The sequence below is a fragment of the Convolutriloba macropyga genome, chromosome 12 (genome assembly GCF_964194025.1).
Source record: "Convolutriloba macropyga chromosome 12, txConMacr16.3, whole genome shotgun sequence".
Taxonomy (NCBI): domain Eukaryota; kingdom Metazoa; phylum Xenacoelomorpha; order Acoela; family Convolutidae; genus Convolutriloba; species Convolutriloba macropyga.
Genome location: NC_134479.1, coordinates 41,781,094 through 41,803,760, shown reverse-complemented (window position 1 = coordinate 41,803,760; position 22,667 = coordinate 41,781,094). Strand labels below are relative to the sequence as shown.

At 35.9% G+C, this 22,667-nt stretch overlaps 1 protein-coding gene across 2 annotated transcripts in view; it reads right to left on the bottom strand.

The window, feature by feature from the left end:
- Window positions 1-7,715: 7,715 nt before the first annotated feature.
- Window positions 7,716-22,667, bottom strand: part of LOC142350892 (polyadenylate-binding protein 2-B-like) — a 442,128-nt gene continuing 427,176 nt past the window's right edge. Inside the window, exons 2-5 of one of the 2 annotated variants that reach the window (XM_075402895.1) lie at window positions 22,324-22,541; window positions 21,759-21,922; window positions 17,785-17,984; window positions 7,716-7,974 (exon numbers count right to left, since the gene is read on the bottom strand). In XM_075402895.1, coding sequence (XP_075259010.1) covers window positions 7,778-7,974; window positions 17,785-17,984; window positions 21,759-21,922; window positions 22,324-22,539 — 777 coding nt within the window. In that variant the 5' untranslated portion in view covers window positions 22,540-22,541 and the 3' untranslated portion in view covers window positions 7,716-7,777. The remainder of the gene's footprint in view (window positions 7,975-17,784; window positions 17,985-21,758; window positions 21,923-22,323; window positions 22,542-22,667) is intronic. The other variant, XM_075402893.1, reaches the window with a different exon arrangement.

Sequence of the window (22,667 nt, the reverse complement as noted above, 5' to 3'; positions counted from 1 at the left end):
TGCGCCAATGACCAATTTCGGTCGACACGACAACGGCACCAATTACTTCGAATTGTGAAAATATGCAATAGAACACTTCATTGAATTCCAGTTTTATGCCTGCTGGTATTTTTATAACAGAAATCGTCAATCTAAATTTTGAACAGGTGTTTTTAAAGAATAGCGAAAAGTGGTACGATCACGAAATAGTTCGACACAGATAAAAGCAATCAGATAATTCATGCAATTAGAGAATCAAGGGTCACGAAAAACCAGACGCTGAAAGCAGCCCAACTCATCAAATTATTCTAGGATTACTTGGCGAATACGCATTGAATGCTTCGCTGTTTGTTGACCAACCCAACGACACTAGCTATTTAGGCAAAAATTCATCATCAAATCAGAATATAGATTAGAAATATATAAGTTTTTAGATTGAGAGTAAACGGTTAGACAAAAGCTTTGCTTTGAATAGGAGCCGCTTGAACAACAGGCGAAGACCAAAAAATAAGGGGCAATCAAAATTTCAGCGAAGTTTTAATTTAATTACTGAAGTAGAATAGTTTTATTACATATGGTTCTCTAAATAAGTGAAACAAAAATCGTAGCTCACTCAGGTTTTGCGCCCAAAAACCGTTTCAGTGAACACTAAGTCCCTCGGGCTGCTAGGATTTCTTTTCAAACATAAATACAGCACCATTTAGCAAAGGATGTTAGACGGACTTCACTGTTTTTCAAAAGCGTAAATATAACCAGTTTCAGTCAGATGAACTGCTCTCAAACGACTAGCGGTTGGCTTCATCAGTAGCTAGCTACGGTTTAGGGAGAAGAGCTTTAGCTTAATTGAAGGGGCGTGGGGTGAGCGCGGCCGGAGGGGGGGGGGTGAAGTTAACTCAAACTCTAAAAACCGCCCTTCATACTATGAAACTATGTCTCCAAAGCAGTTTCGGTGAATTGCTTACTTATAAGTCTAAATGCTCTAAGAGAACCTTAACGCCCTCCAGGTTTTACCTGTTCATCTCGTTTTTCAGGACGAAAAGTCAAAACGTTCAGAAAAAAAGTTTGTCCCGAGAAGCAACGTCCAGTTAAAATATTTTTCCTATAAAACTATTGAGATCAAAAGACTTTACTTCTAAAAAACACGGATTTCTTCTCTCCTTTGTTTGTACTATTAATTAACTATTTCCAAGATACGCTGCCAAAAAAAACTATTGCTTTGTATAAAAACAAAAAAGGAAACAATTCATTTTTTACCTCATTAACGCTGACTTGAGATTTTTGAGCAGTGAGCACAGCAGACTATTAAGCAGCAAGCGTTACTTTTATGCGGACAAAGACAAAAAATCTGCTTAAATTTATATATTTATCAGCTTGAAAAAATCTGCTTAAATTTATAGCCTAGTTGTTGTGATAAACTTATTAAATAGTTAATGAGTTTATCACAAGTGTTTTTTCAGATCAATTGTCGTCAAAATTGGGCATATTCTGTACTGGGCACAAGATAAATGATACTTATAGTTGGAGCCAGCTGTGTGATTAAAGTCAACAGGGTCATTCCACACAGGGTAAAAAAGGAACACAATTTCTTGGGTAACGTTTATGGTGTACCATCTTTGAGCCTCAACCCGAATGTCAAAAACTTGAGTCTAAATCTGCAGAATTTATTCGGTAAAAAGCCTCTCAAAAATCGAAATGACATTTTACTATGGCATGATGTCATCAACGACTCGATAACACCCCACAAATCAAATAACAACCATCCCTTGACGATTAAAAAGTTGCTCGAAGTGTTGGAAAAGTACCGGCATAAGTTATCTGCAATAGTATACAATCAACGTTTTGGAACTCCGGATTTATTTGAAACCCTGTGTCAACATAAACTAAAGACATTATCAGTGTTAAGCGACATCTTATTTCTCCCCGCAAAAAGAAATCAGAGTATTACACAAAAGAATTGCTTGCACTTCATCTTGAAACACAAGTCGAAACGAACATCATTAAAACAATCTTGCGGCATCACGACAATTTGTTCTAATTAGTCCAAAAAAAGCGATCACGAAAAATTCGATCTGGTAAAAAGCAATCAGCAGAGGTGAAGCGGGAAAATACAAAGCAGAAAACAATTGAAAGATGTTTACATTGATAATACGGATTACTCTTATGATGCGATCTGAGCTATCTCAAGTATTTTGCAGCTATAAATTTATCCTTACCCTTAGGTGCTTTAGTTCTTCTTTACTTTTACAAAGTGGCTTACAAAGACTCAGATAGATAAACAGTATGAGTACCGCCCCTTTTTGGTTGCGTTTCAGTGGCTGGTTTGGAACACCTTGCTAGCACTTGAGCTTTCAGTGAGCTCAGCGCCACCGCGGGTGTTTTGAACACGTGACAGAAAGCAACATACCTACGCACCACCATGTTTTTTTCTCGGTTATTTTGATTCATAATAATCTGATTTACTGCAACTCTAACTCTACTGAACTTTTGAATATACCCATTTGTTTTCCAACTTGTCAAAAACCTTGGTAGCTCTTGAGCTTTCAGTCAGCTCGTTGCCACCGCCGGTTTTTCTAAATTACACATTAAGTCAAAGTCGAAATATGAGTTCCTCTAATTTGAATAATGATCAAGCTCCCCCCGGAGACCAACAAAGAGAGGAAGTTAAAAACTCAAAATCAGATAATAGTTGGAGTAAAAATGAAAATGAATGCCCCCTCTATCATATATTGGTCAAACACCTCTAATGAAAGGCGGAAAAATAGCTTGTGTTGTATTAAGTCCTGATGAAAATCCTGCAAAACCTTAAATTACCAAAGTTAAAGAAAAAGTTCCTAATTTGAATATTTCCGAAATACTTAAAAATAACTTTCAGAAATTTGTTGCAGACATGCTTCTTGAAATAATGAAAACTGTAAAATCGGAAATGGAATCAGTTAATAAAGCTGAGCTAAAAAACGAATTGAAAACTACCATAAGTTAAATTGTCGATGAAAAAATCGATAAACTCAAGTCGCAGTTGGAACTAAAAACAGACATCGAGCAAGAAAAAGCTAACCTGAAAACATTATCTGAATGTGAACTGCTCGAAACTTATACTCGCCGTGATAACATTAAAAAACTAGGTCTCGAACAAAATTTAGCTCATGGCCAAAGAGAAACCTATCAAGAAACAGCCGAAGTTGTACAGAAAGTTGCTCAAGAAATGAATGTACGTGTTAAAAAAATGACATTTCAATTGCTCATAGGCTGCCATCTAATAGCGGAACACCTATACCGGTAATTGCTAGGTTTACCCGTAGTGACTAAAATTGAGCTCTTAACGAAAAAGAAAAACTACACGGAAATTCCCTTCTAGGGAACGTAAGGATATATGAAGATGCCAAAAGCTCGCGTAAATTTCATGAATTTGCCAAGAAGCTATGAATGGATAAACAAAGCTTGGATCAGAGAGGGGACAATATTTCTTGAGTGGAAAGATAATGAGAGCATAGAAAAAATACATGGCCTTTATGAAGGAGCTGAATTGGTACAAAACAGTTATGAAACGGTTATAAAGTGCTTTGAAACAAAACTGACCAACAGAACAAACCAGGCATACGAAAGTGAAAATAGACGTGAAAAGTTGCATAACGAAAGGCCTGAGCAACAAAACTCAAACTTTGAAAACTTCAACAATTTTAAAAACAGAAATCATAGCTACAAAAAACAAAGTTACTACCCACATATGCAGTTTTACCCAGACTATCCGACTCCATACTATCCAACAAATTCCTTTGGCTTCCAAAATCCTCGATTCTAGCCATATTTTAAATGTTCTCCAAATAAACGTATGGTCTCTCAAAAAGCATTTCTCAGAGCTAGAGGCTTTAATTCTAAGTCTTGAATCTAAACCAGATATTCTATGCCTGAGTGAAACATGGTTCAGTGATAATGACGAAGCGTCAAATTATGTTATACCTGGCTTTAATAATTGGGCAATAAGAAATAGAAATTCACGAGGAGGTGGAATTATGATGCAATGTAACAATACCTTAAACATTGTGAAAGAAATTCCTAATCCTTTTAATGAAGCGCAGTACTTAAATCTAGAGATGCAAAGTTTCAACTTCAAACTCATGGCTTTATATAACCCTCCATGATACAACAAACTGACCTTCATAGAAACCCTTGATAAGTTTTTAGAAAATAAAAACAACCCGAATACCCCAACAATAATTTGTGGTGACTTCAATATTGACGTTGAGAGCAAAAAACTTAATGGTAGATACGTATTTAAATAGCATCGTTGCTAACGGTTTTGAATTTTTTTTTGCGATAATCCAACAAGGGTAACAGAAACATCATCAAGCTCTTTAGATCATTTTCTATCTCAAAACATTAAAGAAGAAGGGCAAGTTCTTCAACGCCAAAATTTCAGTGACCACTATCCAGTTGAATTCAAGTTTAAAATTCACAAAACAACGACAAATAATGAGAAAGTGTATAGAGATACAAAATTTTTAAGTTGCCCGGAGCGAGCGAAAAAATATGTTCATGACTTGAATCAACATCTGAAAAATAACGAACAATCAATTTTAGTAAAAGCTCACAGAAAATGTAAAGAGAATCAATGTTAACCAACGCTTGCTGCTTTCACAAAAGCGAGGGATAATTTTTAAAAAGAAATCATAACAACCAAAAAACTATTTTATCATAATAAAACTGACAAATGTATTGGCAATTCAAGACAAACATACAAAATTCTTAATGAACTCAAGGGGAAAACAAATGCTTCCGAAACTTTTCCTATTCTAGCAAGTTGTCAGAAAAATATCATGGAACCCAGTCAGGTAGATAATGCAAACTCTTTTAATGACTTCTTTATCAATATTGGTTCAAACTTAACAAAACACCTAAAGAGAATACCAGACCCATATTAAAAATCAATGCGTATTCAATGTTTTTATAAAATAAATTCGTCTGAAATTCAGAAAATCATACAAGGCTTAGACAACAAGTCATCGTCAGGGGACTACAATCTCACCAATGTTTTAATCAAAACTTCTGGTTCCGTAACAGCAGTATACTTAGAACACCTGATTAATCTTTCATTCAGTACAGGCGTTTTTCCCGATGCACTATCGAACGCTAAGGTTTTCCCGCTTCATAAAGAAGGCTCCAAAGTTGATGAAAATAATTTCAGGCCAATATCCCTTTTATATGTATGGAGCAAAATTTTCGAAAGAGTCATGTACAACCGACTATATTCACTCATCAAATGTATTAATCTAGTGCATATTAACCAGTTTGGTTTTACAACAAAACACAGCACTATTGACTAACAGAAACAAAACGCCGAAATCAGAACAAAAACATCAGTTTTTCCTAGACCTCAAAAAGGCGTTTGATACAATAAATCAAGACATCATAATAAGTAAATTGGAATTGTACGGGATACGAGGAACGTGTCGGTCTTGGTTTAAATCGTATCTTGGGAACAGAATGCAAAGAGTAGAATTAAATGGAATAAGCTCCTCTTGCAAAAGAGTAAAATGTGGTTTTCACCAGGGCTCAATATTAGGGCCTCTACTATTCACAATTTACATAAATGACTTGCCGAACGTCTGCAAAGACGTTGAAATTATTTTGTTTGCAGATGATACTAATATTGAAGCAATTGGTTGTTCTATTAACGACGTAGCATCAGATCTTAAAAACATGAATGTTTGGTTAACTGAAAACATGCTTGTTTTAAACCTTGAAAAACCAATCAAATGAACATTAAAACGGATAATTTGAATCCACGCTTCGATTTAAATAACCAATATGTAAAAGTTGACAATACATGTAAATATCTTGGCGTACGTTTGGACTCAAAACTAACTTTTAAAACTCACATTTCATATGTGGTAAAAAAGCTTAGCAAGCAGTGTGGAATTATTTCGAAACTCAGACACTACGTTCCCAGAAGTAAATTATTAAACTATTACAATACTTCAATAATTCAATATGGCATACTTGTCTACGGATGTTGCAGCTATTCTTCACTCTTTCCTATTTTTGGATTACAAAAGAAAATTTTGAAAATAATACACTTCCAAAAAACGCGGGAAAGTTGCAATGACCTGTTTATAAACAATACAATACTCTCTGTTTACGAATTGCACTTAAATGAATTGCTCAAGTTTGTTCTCAAATCTCTAAATGGATATCATTGTATTACGTTTTGTAACGATATGTTTCGAAAACAAAATGAAGGTGTTAATACGCGAAATAGTACATTGAATTTGTATAATGTACTTAATAATGTACTTAATAATGTAATTAACTTAATATTCCTTTAAAAAAAGTTAAGTTGAGAGAAACTCAGTTCAATTTAGAGGTTCTGTTCTATATAATAAGCTTAGATTAATTGGAGTGTTGCCTTATAATGTAGAAAATGTCACTAGGAGCAACCTTTCTGATAATTGTCACAAATTGAAATATTCTTATATCTGTAATAATTCTGAACTTGTTGAATATGTTTATGGCAACCGCTCCAAATAATCGATCTTCCGTAATCTTGTTTTTTGTTCTGTCATGTGTATTACTGTATATTGGCAAAAAAAATTGAAACATGAAAAGTATTACTGTATATTGGCAAAAAAAATTGAAACATGAAAAGTATCCGGAAAAATGGCAAATCAGATTTTTTTAAAAATGAAATTGCTTCGGGACAAAAGCTACAGGACAATTATAGGTATTCGACGTCTCAGAGAACTGTCAACGACATCGTCAAGAACAAAAGTTGAACAGAATTTTATGGGAAAAAGCTGCAAACTGTATTTGAAAAAAAAAATAGCAAGAACATTTGATGGTCGCGGACCCAATTATATCTGGTAAATAAAGTCAGTCTATAGCCTGAAGGATCTCAAATTTTCATTATGGTTACATGCTTATTAAAAAAGTAACATGATAATTCAAATCTTCTATTTTTGAAATGCTCGTATAACAATTCTTCTTTTTAAGGAAGGTTGACCATACAAGGACACAGTATGAGTCAAGGGCCATCTTCGGAACAATAAAAGCTAAATCATCAATATTAAAAGTATCGATATAATGCATATGGTGAAATTACACAGTAAACTGAGAGAACAAACAAAAACAACAAATAATAAGTTCGTAGAACTTAATTGATGAATAAAAGGACGGGATAGTGTCCAAAATTCACCATTATCAACTCATTTAGCAAATTAGCACATCCAAATTGCCAAGCAGCCGCAACAATTTTACCATTTATGCTGACTCTTTTCCCAAATTAGATCCTCTATTCAATTTTACTCAATGAAATTCAAAATATCCTTCATTCAAACGACTTAAGAAATCATATCTACACTAAGTAGGATATCTACATAAGCAGTAATTACTGTTATCAGACACTTTAAGTTCATAATGAAGAACAAGCATACCGGTTCCGATATACAAGAATCATTGTCCATTCACTCAATTATCCTAACGTGATTTTTTTTCACAAGACCGGCCGAACAAACATATATCTTTTGCGCTGAATGATTGGTATAGACTGCCTTTCCCACTCATTAGCACTTATCACGTTCGGGAAAAGAGCCGTTAAATTAAGTACATCACCGCCGGATCTGTCTTTTCAACCAACTTAATATCCTAAATGGATTCATACCATCAGAAAAACTGTCCAAAAAAGTATAAATTAGATCAGGCAGTTAAATCCTGAAGGCAAAAGAGTGCTTAATCTATCGAATTAAAGGCACTGGATACCAATTGAAAGAAACAGATCCGGCGTTGAAAACGTTAAATCTTGTTTCTAGTAAGGCGAGTACCATGACCGTCTGGGTCTGTAACCTCCGCGACCTCTAAAAACTGGTCTGTATCCCCCGTAACCTCTGAAACCTCCACGGAATGCACCTCCTCGACCTCTGGGTCTGGAAAATCCACCGCCTCGATTTGTGGAACTGACACCTGGCACATTGAAACGTTTAGCTACCACTTTAATGGCTCTGCCTGTAAACAAAAATGTCTCACTGAACAATGCACTGAACATTGAAACGTTTAGCTACCACTTTAATGGCTCTGCCTGTAAACAAAAATGTCTCACTGAACAATGCACTGAAAGTTCTTCTAATCGGAAAGATTTCCGAGAAACTAATAAACTTCCCTCTAAAGTTTGTTTAATCGAGAGAATGGTATAAGCATGAACCGACTGAGGTCAGAAGAATTGCTCTCGAACGACAGTCAGTCTAATTTAATTCAGATGGGGTGCAGCACAGGGGTTAGGACCCCGTACCTCTGGGTTTCCGGTCCATCTTAACCGCAAAGCTACAATGCCGTTGATTCTTTTTCGCCCACAATCGCTTTATCTCATATCACCATATTTCAGAAAAAGAGCAACTTAGATCACCCAGACGAAAACCTTAAGCATGAAAAAAATACCAGAGTCAAAGAATGTTGTAGAACAAAAGCGCAAAAACGGTTACGCTAAAAGTTTGCATAAAGGAAGACACAATTTTACAATGACTGCTTCAAATTTCGTTTGAGCAATTAACAAAAAGAATTGTCTGAACTCAAAACCGATTCCAATAAAGGTCTCAAAGATTGATTTGATAATTTGAGTTATCTCTATGTATTCTCCATGGAAAAACGGCTTTACCTTTGAAAACCGGCAGATAGACACAGAACAAACTGCTTAGCATGTAGCCTACAATTACTGGTAAAAATTGCTCTCCAACGACAGCCGAAGCATTGGCTTCAATTGTAGCTAACATAAGCACAGGGAAGCCAGGGTATAAGAAGTCACGGGAATCTTAAGCCAACCAAAATTCGGGAACTCAAATCGCCCTTCACGCCATGAGTTTCCGCTCAAGGTTTAACAACTTCCGTGATGAGTGTTCTTAGTGTTCAACCACTTAGTGTTCTCTCTGAAAGCTCAAAGAGATCTGCTCAGGCACTTAATGCCCTCGGGTTTTACCAGTTTTTTTTTCAATTTTTGAGGACAGAAATTCACATCAAAAAAGAGCAAAAACTCTTCCAGAAAAACACCAAATAGTGACGGGAAAACTTCGATCGAGGGTAAGTAATCAGGATACAGGTAGCGCAACAAAAAAAACAGCACAAATCAGACAAAACAAAAAGATACTCTAAAGACAGATACAATATGCCATAATTTTGACCGAGTAATAATTTATCATCCGAAAATGAATTGAGGTGATTTTTTTGGATGAAGGTGTGTGAATCATCTGGGGTCAAAAATATGATCGCAGCATTAATCTGAAAAAGTGTCCTATAATGCACCAAAATCAGAATCCATTAGCGTTTTTGGTAACTATTTGGCGGTTTTGGTACCTTCGGCCAATTAGACAAACACGAAATCACTTAAACGAGCAAGCGATGTGCGGCGTGCACAACGTAGACTCGTACCGATTTCAATAAAAGCACAGTGGCCTATCTTTCCAGAATTTACTAATTCATGCATTTAGAATCCCAATCGCTTATTGCACCAAATCGCTTAAAAATTGAGTGAAAAAGTGAAACCAAAGAAGCCACACAAGATCAATTATAGCCTTACATCACAGAAACATTCAGAAAATAGACACCTTTCGACTTCGACTATTTTGCTTTGGATGGCTTTTAGCACACGTTCTGCTCTTTCGAATTCTATCAGCGTTATGCACAAATACGCAAACAAAGACTAAGTATTGCTCTTTATTGATAATTGATAGTCTATTGTGATATATAAGTTAAATCACACAACTAAAGCAAAACAATCCCTTATATATTCATATCACCATATTTCAGAAAAAGAGCAACTTAGATCACTAAAAAGAAAAGCAAAACGTAAGTACAAAAAAAGTCACTCAAGTCAAAGAACGAGCTAGAAAAAAGTGCAAAAACGGTTACGCTAAAACTTTGCATAAAGAAAGAAACAATTTTACATTGATTGCATCAAATTTCGTTTGAGAGCAATTAACAAATTGAATTGTCTGAACTCAAAATCGAGGTTCAAATCGAGTTCTTCAAAGATAGAATTGATAATCTGAGTTATCTCTATCTGTATTCTCCATAAAAATAGGCCGTTACTTTTGAAAACCGGTTTACTCAACAACTTCCGTGAAGAGAACACTTAGTGTTCTCTCTGAGAGCTCAACGAGATCTGCTCAGGCACTTAATGCCCTCGGGTTTTACCAGTTTTTCCAATTACTGAGGACAAAGTCAAATCAATAAAGAGCAATAACTCTTTCAGAAAGAAACACCAAACAGCGACGGGAAAATTTTGTTCGAGGGTAAGTAATCAGGATATAGGTAGCGCAAAACAAAAACGGCACAAATCACACAAAACAAAAGGATACTCTAAAGACAGATGCAATATGCCATAATTTTGACCGATTAACAGTTTATCATCCGAGGTGATTTTTTTGGATGGTGTGTGAATCATCTAGGGTCAAAAATTTGATCGCAACACTAATCTGAAAAAAAGTGTCTTATAATACACCAAAATCAGAATCCATTAGCGTTTTTGGTAACTATTTGGCGGTTTTGGTAGCTTCGACCAATTAGACAAACACGAAATCACTTAAACGAGCAAGTGATGTGCGGCGTGCACAACGTAGACTCGTACCGATTTCAATAAAAGCACAGTGGCCAGAATTTACCAATTCATGCGTTTATAATCCCAATCACTTATTGCACCAAATCGCTTCAAAATTGAGTGCAAAAGTCATACCAAAAAAGCCACACAAGATCAATTACAGCCTCACATCCCAAAAAATTCAGAAAATAGACATCTTTCAACTTCGACGATGTTATTTTGGATGGCTTTTTGCAAACATTGGGCTCTTTCGAATTCTAGCAGCGTTATATACAAATACGCAAAAAAAGACAACGTATTGTTGTTGGTTGAAATTTGATAGTCTATTATGATGTATGTTTTATCACAGAAAGCGAAACAATCGCATTTACATTATCATATCACCATATTTCAGAGTAAGAGCAACTTACATCACTCAAAAATGATAAACTTAAGCATGAAAAAATCACTCAAGTCAGAAAAAGTTCTAGAACAAAAGCGCAAAAACGGTTAAGCTAAAACTTTACATAAAGAAAGATAATTATACAATGATTTCAAATTTCGTTTCAGAGCAATTAACAAACTTAATTGTCTGAACTCAAAACCGATTCAAACCAAGGTCTCAAAGATTGATTTGATAACTTGAGTTATCTTTATGTATTTTCCATGGAAATACGTCATTACCTTTGGGAGCGGGGAGATAGACACAACAAACTGCTTAGCATGTAGCCTACAATTACTGGGAAGAATTGCTCTCCAACGACACCCGAAGCATTGGCTTCAATTGTAGCTAACATAAGCACAGGGAAGCCAGGGTATAAGAAGTCACGGGGCTGTTAAGCCCAGCAAAATTCCGCAACTCAAATTTCCCTTCACGCTGTGAGTTACCGCTCAAGTTTCACTCAACAACTTCCGTGAAGATTTACTGTTCTCTGTGAAAGCTCTCAGAGATTTGCTCAAGCACTTAATGCCCTCAAGTTTTTACCATTTCTCAGGACAGAAAGAGCAGTAAATCAGTAAAGAGAGCAAAAAGTCGTCTAGAACAAACACCAAATAGTGACGAAAATTTCGTTCGAGGAAACAGGTAGCGCAAAACAAAAAGTTTATAGTACAAATTACACAAAACAAGAAGATAGTCTTAAGAGAGATGCAATATGCCACAATTTTGACTGAGTAACAATGTAACACACAAAATGAGTTGGTGATTTTGTTGTATGATTCATCTAGGATCAGAAAAATGATCACATCATTATTCTGAAAGCTCTCACTAACGAGTGCAAGAAAGTCCGATAATGCACTAAATTCCGAATTCTTTGGCGGTTTTGGTACCTATTTGTCAGTTTTGGTACCATGGGCAAAATAGGCAAGCACGAAATAATCACTAACACGAGCCAGTGATGTGCGGCGTGCACAACGTAGACTCGCAACGTTTTTAACAAATGCAGAGTTGCCTTACTTTACCAATTCATGCGTTAATAATCCGACTCGCTTATTGCATGACATCGCTTCGAAATTGAGTGAAAAGTGAACATCACACAAACATTCAAAATACAGGCATCTTTCGACTTCGACAATGTTATTTTGGGATGTTATTTATGGGATATTTTTGCACAGATTCTGCTTTTTCGAACGCTATCAACGTTATACACAAATACACAAAAAGGCAAACATGCACGACAGATTGCCGGAAAATAGCCGCCGTTGATTCCAATAAGCATGATTGGGATTGAAAGAATAGATATTGAAAAAAAAAAGATTTTTGTACAAAAACATTTTTTAAGTCCGATTTATTTTGATGGCATTTCGTAGTTGAACATACTTCTGTTTCTTAGAGAGAGGCTACAGGGGCTACTATCAATACCACTAAGCATTAGAGAGACGTAACTAATACTTATAGGAACGATGTTCAAATAGCGGGCATCTAAAATTGGGCTGTATCCCGATTCTATTTCTGACTTCAATTTTTTATACTCACTCTGTTCATTTTAAATTGCTTTGCTGAGCAACTGATTTTCAAATTCACTTTAAGCAGAATGAGAGAAGAGAGAAACTAGCCTATAGAAGAAAAAAGATTTCACGCAACATGTCGAAAAAGCGGCAAAATGGTAAAGCGAAAAGTTCGACGAAGTAAAAAAACATAGCAGGACAAGTCCTGACGTACAATTCAAAGAATTTTCATTGACTAAACAGAAAACTAGACCTAGAACGGACTATGAATGGATTGGGAAAACCATTTAGAAAAAAATCCGATCCAAAAAATCGAAAAAACAGTAAAAATCAAAGTGAAATTGCCGCATGTGAACAAAAAACCACTAGCAAGAAAGCGAATTTTTGTTCAAACACCGTTTTCTCACTCTACTTTAAATTTAGAGCAGATAAATTTCACGCCGCAAAACCACTCGCTTTTTCGCTCCACTTCCTGTTTCGGCGTGACCAAAATCACTACTCCAATTTGACTTCATGAAAATCATGAATCATGAAAATGTGTGAACAGATCTTTAAAAAAAAGAGAGCGCCCCAATACAATTCAAATTCTTTGAATTGTAAAAAATTAGGAGCGCTATAATAGCCGGCTGAGAAGATGAGTGCAGCTATTAAACAGTACTGTTGTTTGTTGAAATCTAATAGTCTATTGTCATATATACGTTTAATCACAAAACTAAAGCGAAATATGTTAAAACATACTATCAAATTTCAATTTCATACACACAAGGGCATATATCTACCGAAAAGCAAGACTATATTATTACATTTCATAAAACGAAAAAAACTAAATGGGTTAAAATAAATGGGTTAAAACGAAGAAAAAACAATTCCTCAAATACAATCCAAAAAAGTCCATCAAGAACAAACTCTTGAATTGACAAAATCAATTGAACATATCCTGTCAAGCTGACAGCAAAAATTTTAGAGAAAATATTTGCAATTACCCTGATGATACTTTCATGTTTAGCCAGGGAAAAAATTTTTAATTTTTCTCTGGTGGTTTTCTCTTTGGTGTAACGCAAGATTCTACAAATTGTCATATTTTTTGTTTTTTGTCTATTTAGGGAACTTTATTTTTTTTTCACTACCTTCTAAAAAGCAAAAAAAAAACAAACAAATACATTGAAATTTATCGAAATCCTGAGTGACACCAATAAAAAAAGCAGACAGAAAAGCAGTCCACCGAACAGAAAAAAAACCTCATTGACAATTCAGAGAAAAACTAGAATAAAAGCTTTTAAACTGTACCTTTGGTGTTAAGGAATATAAATGTCCAAATACAACATTGTTATGCCTAGATCTACCGAAAAGACAGCTGCAAGCTAAAATAAATTTTTTTGACCACGTGAACGACAAAAAATTGGAAACTTGAAAAATCCATAAATCATTGTTAATTTGATTATTTCTTTTGTGCTTGTCTTCAGTTTCACATAAATGAACAAAAAATCCGACCTGCAGTCGCTCCGAAATCTGGCAGGAAAAATAAGAGATAGAAGCAAAAACAAATTAGAAATTGAAAGACACAAAAGTTGCTAAAATGCTCGGAGCTTACGTCTTCACACAATATTTGTGCTTCAAAAATCTACCCATTAGTTTGAGCAAACTTTAAAGCAAAAAGTTCAAATTCACAGAACAAAAAAAATAGAAACAATTAGCAAGAAAAGAGACAAGAAAACACACTACTGCTTGCAACTTAAATCTACTGTGATCTAACGTCAACTGAAGACCTATTGATCAAAAAATGAATGAAAGAGGAAAAATATGGAAAACTAGGCTAATTTTGGCTTAAAACGTTTAAAAGAAATGACATTGAGCTTGAACTTAAGGGTACTTAAGGGTACTTTATGGACTCTAATGGAACAATGTTCATTGGGCGTTACCTTTTTATCTCGCTTTGAACGCAATAAAAATCATCTGAAAAATGAGTGAACACAATCTTACAAAAACAGAGCCCCATAGTTCAAATTATTTGGTTTATAAAAAGATAGAGAACCAATACAATCAACACTTCAAATTGTAATGACAAAGAGATGACCAAAAAGTCCAACTCCGATAAGATAACTCAATCGCAGAAATAAAAAATATGCGATAGCTCCGTAGTTTGCCTATTCAAGACAGTTACAACCCACAAACAAATCAAATAACGTTGGACGAATTTCTTTCGAATGACATGCGATTTTGTTTTTAGAAAAGAGTGGTAGAGAAGGCCAACAGAGGGGTTACCAAAACAACATTGATTCAAAAGTTCCCTTCACACCTTGAAGCTCTGCTTACTCAGCTGCTTCAATAAAACCATCACTTAAGACTTAAAAAGAGTTAAGTCGAAACCTTTCAGAGAATATTTTGAAAGTAACTAATTCAAACTTCATTCGAATGCAGTTGCAAATGAATCTCAAATAACCAAAGTTTGAAATAATAGTTTTTCAGAAGAAAGTTGCTTTGCATCAACAATTATGGAATTTCATACAAGTAAAATTTCAGTCACCAGATATTTAATTGAGTACAATTTATTTTGGAAGAATAGTTTACAGTGGCCAAAATTATTCTGTTTGGGAACAGGTTCAAACGTGATAAATCAAGAGCAGTATGAAAGAGAAATTGAGATAAACAGTGCTTAATGAGCTAGTGTTTAATGTCGAAAACAAAGAATTGGAAAGTCGTGCACAAATGTTCAGTTATAAAAACTTTGTAGAAACCTTAAATTCTTAAAGTTGTAAAAAGACACATTTTAAAAACATAGCTGGCAGATTGCCAGAAAATAGCCGCAATAGATTCGTAGACCGGCAGTCTAAAAAAACAGTAAAAAAGACAGACCAAAAAAATTCGTCTTTTCATTGAAGGCTGATCTGTTATATTTTGATTAAAAAACTGTATAAGTTATTGCTGCCTCTATTAGCTGATCTCAAATAACCTTCATTTAGAGTGACACATACCCATTTGACCTTATTTCTTTGAATTAAAGTAAATAAAAGTCAATTTCAAAGTGAGGAAGTCATTTTTGAGAGTGAGGTAAGTCAAGTGTGACCAAAAATTTAATCACGCAAATGAACAAAAAAAACTCGCTCCACTAAGAGCGAAAAATGACGTCACACATGCAATTCAGTTGAAATTGCATGAACGAATGAACAAAAAGTGGCTGTGACGTCATATGGTCGTAACAAAAATCATGACGACGAAATAAAAAAAAACCAAGAGAAGGCCAATAATAGCCCCAGCTATCGCTGTGCGGCTATTAATAAACAAAGTAAGAAAGAAATCAAGAACGGATACAAAATTTACATCAGAAAAACTAATAACAAAACCAAAAATAGGACTAAGATAGCCCACTATCGACTTGAGATTTTCTCTCAAAAGATCGGTAAGCGGTTGCCTTCGGGGGTAACCAGCCAGGGCTTTGGGATGCTAGCATTCGGGAGGATTCGACGAGAGGGAGGGTTAGGAGTACTGGACTAGGCGGGGCTCCAAACCACCAGGTGGTGATGGTGCTGGGGGGGGGGGGAGGGCTAGAGAGTGAGCTTAAACTTTTAAAAACCGCACTTCAGACACTGATCCTGTCTCCACGACATTTTCGGTGCATCGCATACTTACAGACCAGTAAGGTGCTCAGAAATTTTTGATGCGTTCCAGTCGTTACCTGTAAATACTGTTTTTTGAGGGCAAAGAGTTAAAAAGCGTGAGACTAAAAATCGGTCAAGCAAAAAATTGCGTTAAAAAGACCGCAGGACTAATATAATTACTACAAACGTCGTTTGAGTGAACCTAATAATTCTTGCTGGAAAATATAAATCTGGTTTGATAGCAACTACTTCTAAATACAGCAAGCAAGACCAAAGAAAGCAATTTACATTTAAATTATTGTCCTATTTGAAAATTACATTTTTGCGAAAACTGCAGGCTGAATATTTTTTATATCTGCACAGACGAAAAAGAAATACAAGAAATACATAACGGACTAACGTCCGGCGAACTAATCTCAAACAACTGGCGAGCAGTTGGCTTCACCAGTAGCTAGCTACAGTTTAGGGAGACTAGCAATAGCTTAATTCAAGGAGTGTGGGTGAGCGCGGAGGGGCGTACGAGGGAGCCCGCTGGGTTACGCGTGGAACGATATGCAGGACTGGGGAAAATAGACAAAAAATCGGTCAAAATTACTTACATTTCTAATTGCTGTTATGTCTTCCGAATAAATGTGCAAGACCTACAAACTAAAAATTGAGAACAAAATTTTTCTCTCTTGAAAAGCAGAAAGGCAGCAGTGAACACAATCCCCAAGAAAGGCAACAAAAATACAGAATTCTCTCATTACTTTTTGATTTGAGGTTCTCGGTTCCAGATATCAAACAACGATTTCGAATTTTTGCTTCCTAGAAATCTGCGCTGTGCACATCTAAGAAGATCGAAGCTCAAGAAAAAACTGGCACCGGGGCTCGAGGCCTTCGGGCTTTATCAGATTTGATTTCTAACCAAAAAATTTTTAACAAAAATGTCAAACAGTTTGTTTTGACTCTTCCGATTTTCATGCGACTACGGATCTTTTCTGCTACCCCCCCCCCCCCCCCCCCAGCCTTATATAGCCGTTAAATTTGCACCCCCCAAAATCTAAGTTTTCGCGAATTGTGAGAGCGATATTTGCATTTCATTGAAACAAGAGTGTCTAGGTAGATTGAAGGAAGGCACTTTTAGAATAGTTTCCTTAAGAAGTTTTAAAAAATCAAGCCCTTATTGTAGCCAAAACACCAAAAATGATCTAATACAGAAATTTTTATTGATGCTTACGTTATATGCGACAAATTTTGGTTGAATACGTAATACTTTCAAACCATAGCTGTGCTAGCTTTTAGTAAATGCATTTGCTCATATATGTTCACGTATAAGATTACGTAGTTTTAACAATATGTTTACACATTTATAAATGGGGGGTGCCTAACTAAGCGGGGGGGGGGGGGGGGGGGGGCGCTAGCAGAAAAGAAGAAAAGATCCGCAATTACTTGGGTGGGATTTCACAAACGTTGACACACTACGTTTGATTTTAATAAAACAAGCAATATTTTTATCAAAACAAATGGCGGATCTTTTCCGTTATTGCCCCATGGCTCAATTTCTTTGTATCCGAAATGTTCCCAATTTACCACAAACAAAGCAAAGTTGTTATAAAGAGGAAAATGCTACTTTTTGGGGGTTCAAACCTACTCATATACAAGGGGGGGGGGGGGGTCTCGGTAAGATCCCAAATGGCTCAAAACTTTGTTTGACATTATTTTAACCTTTAAATAATGAGTCGTTGAGTGCCTGCGCAGTCTCGACCGAGTCTTTATCACTGAACTCTATGTATGCGTATCCCTTGGGCTGACCAGAGAATTTGTCGCAGAGAATTGTGACTCGGTTAATGGCTCCACACCCATTGAAGTGCTGCTCCAGCTCCTCTGCAGTCGAACTGTAGTCTACATTGCCTACGTATATTGACCTAAAACAAAATACATCTATTCTATAAAGGCCTCCCTCCCCCAATACGCTTTCAGACCGCCCACTAGCAAATTAGATTTTTATATATGCATATTGAGTTTTGAAAACAAAAAGTCCATATAGGGAATTAACTAAAACGCCATCGAATCATTTGGATTTTTTTCCGTTTGTGCCCCAAACCCACCCCCCCCCCCCCCTTAGTGGGTGCATATTATTTGCACTCTCAGACGCACGTGCCATATTTTTAAACTAATGATCTACTATGTAATGGCACGTGCTCTGTAACGGGGGGGGGGGGGGGGGGGCATAAACAGAAAAGATCCGATTTATTCTCAGTCTAATCCATTCTAAAGAGCTGTTGCCTGGGTTAGGGGTTGAATATTCCATTCAAATAGCCATGGGAGAGGTTATGGGGGCGTTATACAAGCGCTTAAGTATTCTCTTCAAAGGACAGTCTCAAAATAAATCGGTCAAGTGAGTCAACTGCTTCTATTTAATTGGAACGGCAACAATACAGTGGCCAAGAAACAAAATGCACACTTTGTTCTTTAAAGTCACCATAATTTATAATTTATTCTTTTCAATGTGCTCAGTGATATTTGCATTACGCAGAACTATATGCAAAATACATTATTATAAAAATCGTCTAGTCAGTTGCATATATAGAGCTTACGTTGCAATTGACTCATTTCAATGTGCAAATGAGCTAATTTAACTGAGTATAAATGTTTATTCCTGGTTGAATAAAATCAGAGGCCCACTCTATTGTTTACATAACCGACTAACATCGGATTAATTGCTCTCAAACGAAGTTTATAGCATTATTGTGATTTTAGAAAGAACTTCCCTGAAGTGGAAGTTCTGCATGTAATATCAATGCAACCAAAAAGATAATGCCAACTCCGTAGAGTAATTGCGTTTGGCTACAATTATCAAATGCAACTAATTGATACTTTTCCGTCAAAATTATTTCAATAGTGGAAAATTAGAATTGCTTTTACAGATTGTATTTTAAGGGTGATCAGCTACCATTTAAGCAAGCTCGTAGGCGGAGCACAACATATACCACACATACAATTATTACTGCACGAATGATCATTAATCTTTCAAATTCAAATTAACAAGCAAATTATATTTTCGATTTTATAGGTGTACAATATTTCCATCAATCGGCTAGTGAAAATAAAGAAATGATTCCTTTTTTCCAGAGCCAACATTACCGCAACAGTCAAAAAGCTACCAGCTGTCCTGATAGAAAACAAAACAAACTCAAGTTTTTGTGCAGAATATTTTACTAGCATTAGAGGCAGTAAAGGATTCCGACAAACCACGCCAGCTCAAATAGGAGGAACTCTTAATTCTGGCAGACTTCAATGGAACTTTCTTTCAATGGAAGAAGCTTATTCAACGAAACAATTGAGAAAACGAAATAGGAGATAACTGAAAACGCTAAAACTCTCCGCTCAAAGGGAAATTATGGACGAGCACCACAATTTTTTGCCTCTGATGGAATTCCTGCTGATACCAATACTAACGCGTTGAAAAGTTGAATCCAAAAGCCATTACCAACTGTCCCTCTCTAACACTTTTGCGTTAGCTCCTTTACAGTAGGGCAAAGAAACTATGTAGTCAGATAAAAATTCGCAGCTAAATTGCCATTTTCTGCTGTACTCAATAGCGGCTCAGCTACAATACAACTGAAAATGCCGTAGAGCGGCTGGAAAAACTGGATTCAGTTAAGTCAAAAAAGCCACGAGTTTTATGGACAAGTAATTGATCAGTTCAAATTCCCAGTTTTGGAAGAAAAAATAGAACTTTAAAATTCTTGTTTCCTTTTATAAAAAAAACTCTTCGTCGTTTACAAAAAAGTTAGCGCTGAAAAAAATGGTTGCTTAGTAATATCGGTCAAATCAGTGGAAATATCAACGAATGAGTCACATGGTCACCATAGACAAGATTTCATCTAAGAACCCGCTAAACAACACCTATTGTCAAACTAAAAAGCAAAACAAAACCAATATTAACAAAAACTGTTGTATAACTCGGGCGGTTTTTAAACAAAATATTTAAAAAATTATCCAAAAATTCTAGCACATAGTTATCTTGAAATATCTGAACGATGCTTACGCATGCTATTTTACATTGGCAGTGTTAAAAAATATTTTCGCAATATCCAAGACTTAATTAAAGACCAGCCAAACAGCAGTACCTTGAGCATTACCATCAGACATTTCAGCTTCAAGAAACAGAACTAAGGACCTTTCTTAACTAGAAAAGAAATAGCATTCCTGTAATTTTACCACTGTTTGAAAACATTCCCCTCACTTTGCCATTTGAAATTAGAATCAAATAATCATCTCTCGGTACTTAGTGATCGCAAGAGAGAATTAGAAAGCAGGAAACCACTCCAATTGCAGAAAAATCAAAACTTAATCATACACATAAACCAAAAGAAGCCGCGATTTTCAATTGCTAAAACATTTATTTTTCAGGGTTACAGTCAGACAAAATACAGAAACAAAATAAATTTTCCAAGAAATTTTTTTAACATCGCCAGAACCGAACGAATAGACGTGGACGGGATAATGGCTCTATTTTTTTGAAATTATGCCACTTCATTAATTTAGATGCGTCATAGATAAGACTAGTAAAGTTCTGCATAAAAGTACTGCACAGTAACATAATGTATTCAAATTTTAACAGTTTATCTTGTTTTTGACCACTGAACACTAAGTCGGTCAGACAAAATTGATCAAGCCAAAACATTCATTACCTTTTACACAGATGGATGCTAAAGACTCTGGTCGTACAAAAATAGCTACAGAAGCTACGAAAAACAACACCATTAATCAAGGTCTCCATTTTTTAAGCAAACTTGCGTCACAATGAGTAAAATGATAACAAAGAAATCAATGCGCAAAAGAGTGGTCCAAGAAAAAAGGCCTAAAATTTTAGTCCAGTAAAAACACTAGTCCAGTTTAAATCTACCACTAAAATCTCCTTTTTATCGGATTTTAAAGTCCAACATGGCTTATGAAATTTAATCTAGTGAATCCACCTATGTCGGGCAGACATTTAACCACTAGGATAAATAAAAATCAGAAGTTGGAGTCACCTGTCGGAAAGCCTAAAAGTGAATGCTGTGGATCCTCGAAAGCATTCCAGTGGAAAATAATTGATCACTGGAACGACGCACCAAAATTGACAATTGAAGAGCTTCATATCAGGCAACGCAGACCCGCACTCAACACGCGCGACGAACTCAGGGTGAGAGAATGGACAATAAAATTTTAGTTCGACATGTGTTGACTTTGAAATTTGCATGATAGCAAAATTGAGTTCGGAAACAGAACGAAAAGTACGAGATGTAATTCCGTAGACAACATACAAGTGAAATAGATGAAAAACTTCAAGATAAACTAAAAAATTGTAGCGTAACAAAACGCGTTTTTATGTTATTAATTAATTATTCGAATTGACAAAAGACGAAAGTTCTCAGAACTGATAAATTTCATTTTACCAAACAAACTCATTATTTAATAATTGTAAATTGTAATTAGTTTTGAACAAGTGATTTCCTGATGATGCTAGTAATAGCAAAAACGTTTAAGAAGAAAATTTTTAACCAGTGCTTAAATTTAGCTCTGAAGTATTTACCATAATGTTTATCATCAAAGAAAAAAGTCTTCGGAAGACAGCCTCCGAAAAGATACACACTTCGTGATAACTCTTAAAATGGCTAGACATTAAGCACTAAGAAGGTGGGTGTGTTTACCTTTGGTCAGCTTCCATCTTTTCATCCTGAGTTGGAAATTGTCTGTTCATTGCACCTCCAGGGCCCCCTCCGCCCCCCGCAGCAGCACTCATCATCTGCTTCTCTACCTCATCCTGCATCTGCTTTAGCTTCAACTGCTCCTGCTCCATCTCACGCACTCGCGCCTGAAACAAAAGCACAGCACAGTAAATGTGAGCCATGTATTAAGAGGAATTCGCAATTCAAGATCTTTCGAATCCGTATCCTGAAACCACGAGTTTGCAAATTATCTATTGTTTGATTCCCCGGTGCGGTTTAGGACAAATAGCAAAATATGATTTGTTATATAACACGTTACCACGATGAAAAATAGAATGTATGCATTGAAATTTTATCCTCACTGAAACAGGGATCCGACGCAGATTTAGGCTCTGAGAACGGTCCATACTGGACAATGATGTGGTAAATTGTTTTAAATAATTTACGTAATCTTTTGTAAGAAGCGGATCATCAAACAAAATATTATTTATTAGAAAATACCAATACTTGTTCCAAATTCTTTCAAGTTTTCCCAAAATTTGCTAACCTTGATGGCCTCGAGTTCTGGGTCATCGGTGGGATCTTCTAGTGCGCCTGTGGTGGAGGTGTCGGTGAGGAGTGTGCGTGAGTCATCACTGTGAGCACCTATGGAGGAGTGGTGGTCTTTACTGCTGGTGTTGGCTAGGATTGCTTGGTCGATGTCTTCTGCTGTCAGCTCCGGTTCTAACAGACCATCCACATCGTCAACATCCGCCATATTCATCTGCAATTTCACAAGCAATTAAAGCTGGAAAAAAAAATTCAGATTTCACTCAGGTCATTATTTTTAAACAGTCATGATTTTTTTTTCTGATTGGGTAAAAGTGACGTTTAATAAAATATGGTCAGAAC